The sequence below is a fragment of the Hibiscus syriacus genome, unplaced genomic scaffold (genome assembly GCF_006381635.1).
Source record: "Hibiscus syriacus cultivar Baekdansim isolate YM2019G1 unplaced genomic scaffold, ASM638163v2 tig00111689_pilon, whole genome shotgun sequence".
NCBI classification, from domain to species: Eukaryota; Viridiplantae; Streptophyta; class Magnoliopsida; order Malvales; family Malvaceae; genus Hibiscus; species Hibiscus syriacus.
The window spans coordinates 91166-97446 of record NW_024063154.1 but is presented as its reverse complement, the minus strand read 5'-3'; the positions used below and the strand labels follow the sequence as shown (position 1 = coordinate 97446).

General features: G+C 36.2%; 1 protein-coding gene and 1 pseudogene across 2 annotated transcripts in view; one reads left to right on the top strand and one right to left on the bottom strand.

Annotated features, from left to right (window-relative positions):
- LOC120167515 lies at positions 1–1754 on the top strand (annotated as a pseudogene).
- Positions 1755–5276: 3522 nt separating this feature from the next.
- LOC120167514 (ultraviolet-B receptor UVR8-like) overlaps positions 5277–6281 on the bottom strand; it is a 31313-nt gene continuing 30308 nt past the window's right edge. The window contains exons 5-6 of one of the 2 annotated variants that reach the window (XM_039176512.1): positions 6115–6222; positions 5277–5644 (exon numbers count right to left, since the gene is read on the bottom strand). In XM_039176512.1, coding sequence (XP_039032443.1) covers positions 5303–5644; positions 6115–6222 — 450 coding nt within the window. In that variant the 3' untranslated portion in view covers positions 5277–5302. The remainder of the gene's footprint in view (positions 5645–6114; positions 6223–6281) is intronic. The other variant, XM_039176510.1, reaches the window with a different exon arrangement.

The window sequence follows — 6281 nt, the reverse complement described above, 5'->3', positions numbered from 1 at the left end:
CCTTCATTTTCCAAACAACTCCATGACCTTTCTTATATATAGCCCCACACATTCTCAAGTTTCAACATCCATCTTTTAAGAAATCATCAGAAAGAAGAAAAGAAACCCTTTTTAGTCACTCAATTTTCCATAGCTTTTGCATGGCAGTGAGGTTATTGTCACATGAGTTGTCTGACCTGTGTCTTGGGAAGCCAGCACTGAGGTCACTTTCTGTAACATCCACCATTGCCGAGGCACTCGAGGTCTTGAAAACCTCTGATGATATTTTCGTTAGCGTCTGGAGTTGTGACCATAAGCTCAAAACTAGTTCAGGCTTTGAATCAGCTGCTGGTTTCTCTGACGAGTGTCGATGTGTTGGCAAGGTTTGCATCGTTGATGTGATTTGTTATCTATGCAGAGATGAAAATTTGTTGTCACCTCCTGTTGCTTTGAAGCAGCCTGTTTCTGTACTTTTGCCTAAGATTCCTGGCTTGTTTTGCTTGTGGAACCGTCTTGCAGGTACACACAATCTCTGGGATTTTTCTTCACTTCTTTCTATGTTTTTAAGATATTTGGATTTTTCAAACATGAGATAAAAGTTTGAGTTTCTTGTCAGACTGGAAAATCATGTCCCATCATCTTGTTTGAAACTTGATTAATTAAAGGTACTTATGCTTGAATTTCAAGTAATTGATCATAAATGTTGGATTTTCAATTTCTTTTCCAGCTTGTTGGAAGCAATTGATCTTATACTTGAAGGAGCACAGAACCTTGTGGTACCAATCAAAACGAAGCTGAGCAACAAGAGATCAAAACAGCAGCAAAAGCCTTCGCTTACGGTCACTAACCACAAAGGCCGTGAATTTTGCTGGCTAACTCAAGAAGATGTTATCAGATTCCTACTAAGCTCCATCGGTCTCTTTTCACCGATCCCTGCTTTATCCATCGACACCCTTAACATAATAAGCCCCAACACCATCACTAGCGAGTACCACTCACCTGCCTCAGCCGCCATTGGAGCCATCTCTCGAGCTCTGGTGGAGCAAACCTCGGTGGCAGTAGTTGACAGCGAGGGAACCTTGATCGGCGAGATTTCACCCTTCACCTTGGCCTGCTGTGATGAGACAGTGGCGGCGGCGGTCACGACCTTGTCATCCGGGGATCTAATGGCTTACATCGACTGTGGAGGTCCCCCGGAGGAACTTGTCAAGGTGGTTTCTGCAAAGCTGAAGGAGAGAAACCTGAATGGGATGCTTCAACATTTCACTGTTTCAATGTCTAGTGGTGGTGGGTTCTCATCTGCATCTTCATCGTCCGACGAGGAATACTCAGTGGCAGCTCCGGTTTCGTCGTTGCTGAGACCCGGGAGGCTGAGCAGGTCGATGAGTTATTCGGCCAGGATGGTGAGAAGATCTGAGGCAATTGTTTGCCAGCCCAAGAGCTCACTTGTTGCAGTCATGATCCAAGCCATTGCTCATAGGGTGAACTATGTTTGGGTGATAGAGGATGATTGTAGCTTGGTTGGGATTGTCACATTTTCTGATATGTTAAAAGTTTTCCGGGAAAATATTGAAACCATGGCCTAAGATGTCGCTGATCATCTTTTTAAGGGCTTTTGTCGATGCTAACAATGCTGGCAGAGCTCAGTTGAAGCTGCAGGTAGAGGAAGAATAAACACCATTGTGTGAATATTGGATCTTTTTTTTCTTCTTATTGTCATGTGAGATGAGGAGTTTGATATAATCATATATGATCGTGTGATTTGTTTGCTTTTATTTTTCTCTTATTTTTAAGATTATCAAACTACAAAAAGTAAAATACAAAAGGATTTGGTCTTCCATTTCATGATTCTGGTTAAAGATTCTTCTCATGTGGTTTGAAAGGTACTTGGAATTGAGTATGCAGACACAGATCGCGCTGATCAGTTTATTCATGCAACCATGTGAGCATATGACCCGTACTCATACGACACTGACTCATTAAGAACATGGATTCTGCGAATCTCAAGTTGGAATATTAACATATACAATCACTGAGCTTAAAACATGAAAGTGATATTCAACCAATATGAAGTTTGATTCTCAATATATGCGATCACTCTTGGTTTCATATTTCAAAGGGACTTGAGTTGATGCAATTCAATGGACCGTCAGGCAGTGAGACTTATAAATTTTTTTGGAGATGAACTCGCGTGCATTAATAGCAAGAATATTTCGTGTGAGGTGAGTATAAATAAAATTTTAAAACAGATATGATTAATAAAAAAATAATTTATCGAATAAAATTCAGATTTCAGAATGAACACGTCTCTATTCTATCCTAAATGGATCCACTAGTGCCTGCACTGCATGTATATGAAGAAGAAGACAAAGTGGCCTTACTTGAAAAGGCAGCTTAAGCTTGCTATGGATTCTGTTTAGGCATAATGCTAAAATTAACCCTCTAATATTTATTAAAATGATCATTTGTATTCTTAGAGTACTTTAACTATTAACGTTTCATTTTGAGACAAAAAAGTCCATTAGTGAATGAAAATCGTTAGTTAACAAAAGATTAATGTTCCAAAATAGATGATTTTTATTCTAAAATGAAACGTTGGGGGCCAAAATGCTCTAAAAAAATAATAAGGGTTAAAGTGAATATTCATTTAATATTATAGTCTTTTTGCACACAAAAAAATATTAGAACCAAAATACTCAAAAAAATAAATTAAAATGACCATTTTAATAACTATAAAAAGCTAATTTTAACATTATATCTCATGTTAATGTTTCAAACAGATTACACGTGTGAATGGAAATATACATGTGAATCTTGGCAAAAGAAGTATTGTATATATATAATGTTGGTAGGAGAGTAGGACCCCAATAAATCTCTTTAATGATTAGAGCTTCCCCGCTGACTTAAATTCTTCTACTTCGCATCTAAAAACCAATTTAATTTATAACGTATACAACCTTTTGTAAAATTATTTACCCCCTCATTTTATTAATTATAGGTAGTATATATTTTTATAATTTAACATAAACAAGTTTTAATATTAAATAGTAATTGGACTTGAAATGTTTACCCCCGAACTTACAATAGAACAATATTCTTTGTAGCAACGACAAGTGGGTCGATATTGATTATTTCAACTACTATTACCAACCAGTATTAATGTTCTGGTACCAACCAAAACTTGGTATACATTTGATTTCTCGAAGTTGATATATATAACTAAAAAATTAGTTTGAAAATAAACCCGACTTAAATTCATTAAGTATGTTATGGTATTATGATAATATAAATTATCATTGATATGTATACGGAGGTGAAAGTGACCAATAAACAAGGAGACAAATGAGATGAGGCTAAAAATGTTTGAAGAAGGAGCATGTGTTATAGACAGCTACTTCAGTTGGAGTCTTACATAAGTGTCGAAGGTTTAGGTGAAGCTTTGAGTCATGGACAGCGACACAACTCGACTGCGACTCATCGGGCCCAAGACTTGCACAGCAGATCCATGACATCTCCAGGCCCATAACAGTTATGTGAAAATGGCCATGCAAGAACCTTTGGAAACAAGAGTTATTTGGAAGACGAAGAAAATGGCAATCGTTTTCCAACAAACAGACAGACAGGATTGTCAATATCATTCTTTCAATACAATCTGTTCCTAAATCCTGTTTAAAATGGGGGAAATGTCAAATTCCTACCTAGTCGTCCCATATTATGATAGAAACGCCGCCCACCAATAATCTCATTACCCTTAAGCAGCCAAAAGTCTAATAAGTTACACAAGGACTGGAAAATGGTAGTGCTACATCTACCAAGATCTAGTCTTTATCAACCCAGTTGATGGCTAACAGGTAGACCTACCTAAATACGAAACCGACCCTGTCCTTCCCCTGGTTTTGTTTTATGCAGAGTTAATTTTATGGTCACCAGATCAGGAACTTTATATTAAACCTGGTTCACGGTGAGCACTCGATCGAGTTGACTAATTTTTTTTTGACTTATTCGAGTTGAAAATCATATTTTATAACTCAAACTTAATTTGAATTTTTTTTCAAGTCGAGTGAGTTAAGTTTTTGAATTTATGTTTAAATTTAATTATATATATTTATAATATTATGATATTATTTTATTCCAATTTAAATGATTTTTTTATAACCATATACAATACATATATATTTCTTCATATTTTTCCATATATGATATACATATATCATACAAAGTCTAAAAACTCGACTCAAACTTGAAAACAATTCGACTAATTATTAAAAATTTCGAGTTATTCGAGTTGTATTTTATAATTCAATTTAAACATGATTTTTTTGTATCGAGTCTAGTTTATGGAACTACAACTCGAAGTCAATTTGTATCAAATCTAATCAAAAAAATAATTTTTCGAGTTAAGTTTTACTCAACCTTAAGTTCACTACCTCTTTTGCTTTCCCTACCTTTCCTGAAAACTTGTTTGCTAGACTCGGTTGAGTGTCCCGAGTATAATTTTTCTATTTTTGTAAAATCTTTTGCATATTTGGAGAAAATCACATGTCATACCATCCTATCATATTTATGCGTCGGACATATGCGGTGGACATGAATACTATAGGAAAAATGAAGAGTCCAAATAACACAGAAAAGATGGATAACTGAAGAAAAAGACATTATGCACCTTGTTCTAGTTGTTTCGTTTCATGCACTACCAGAAGTCTGGTGAATAAGCATGAAATTTTAGATCTTTAACCAATGAAAATCACATTTTGATTTCATATGAAAAGTTCCCCCATCGAACTTATCCATTAAAAGCTTTTGCAGAGTATGATTCTGGTGAAACCGAGATTCCAGGTTTCAAGTTTTCATTTTTGATTGAACTTCAAATATTGCGGCAGATAAGTTGTATGCCAAATAATACTATCACTTTACCTGTTAAGACATGGAGATTTGACTATCAAGTAGTAAATTGCGACTACAGAGGCAAGACCTGTAAGTATCACATGATCTAAGCTTTCGTCAATTCATAAATTTGTTCAGTGTATAGTTTATTCTTAGAAGCAAAATAGCTGTAAGATCGCAGGTGACATAATCTCTCTAGCTATGGTGACAGAAAATACTCGTCTAGGCAGGCTACATGCAATGCAAAAAAATTATGCATGGAAATTTCATATAATTGGTATCCAGAATGCGCAGTTAAAATAGAATAGTTGGTATCCAGAATGCGCAGTTAAAATTCATATAATTCTACAATATTTTTAGGGGGAAACAGCGTTTCTCCTCTCAAGTGGGAACCCAACAGTCACTAACTTCCATAAAAACAGATGTAATTAATTGCATTTCATCTGCTTTGTGAAAAAAGAGTTGTTTCGTCTTCCATTTCATGAATAAAAATCTCGGAAGGTTCGAGACAACCTCTCAATGTGTCATGACCAAGTTGTGCTCTCTCATTGTCCCCAAATCCAAACACCCTCCCCTGGTGAGTTACCACCACAGTGTGGTACAGACCTGTACTAACCTGTGAAACGTGGTGACCTCTCAAGCAATTAAGGATTCTAGGTCTCATAATTTTGTCCGATAAACCCCTATCCGGAAAACCTAGACTGCCAAATCCCATCCACCCAAAGCCATAGACAAAACCACCATCAACCAGAACAAATGTTTTCCTCTTTCTTGCACAAACCTACATCAAATTGTTACAATCATCATTCAATCATGCAAGCAAAACATGCCTTTTTAATAAACAAAATCAATAGGTTTCTTCTTCTCTCCCCCCCCCCCACCCCCCTGCTAATTGAAGTTATAGGAATTGAATGTGATGTGATCACTGAAATTAAGAGTCCAACACTACCAAATGACACCATGGCTGCTGGTAAATCAAATGGATTCTTCTAGTGACAAATATAGTCATGAATAGAGATGCATGCATATGAAGGCTAGAGACTACAAGCATCCATGTTAGCTTTGCTATGTACTCAGAATTAAATATTATCAGCACATAGACCGAATGGAAGACCAATTCTTGATTTCATTAAGAGAACAGAGTTCTCAAGTTTGATATAGGTCTTCTGCACAAGTAGAGTTAATAGTACATTCTGATTCACTCATACATATTACTCCATAAGATACGTTATAATGGTGGATAAGGCTCACCTGAACAGCAAGCTGACTCTTAAGGATGATCAAGTGTTCTGGAAGAGTCTTGTCGATTTCATCTCCATGGCCTAATTCACCACAGTAACCTTTTCCCCAGGTATACACCTACAACAAGCATAGAAAACTGTAAAACCATAAAAAAAGCATAAAAAACAACTAAAAAG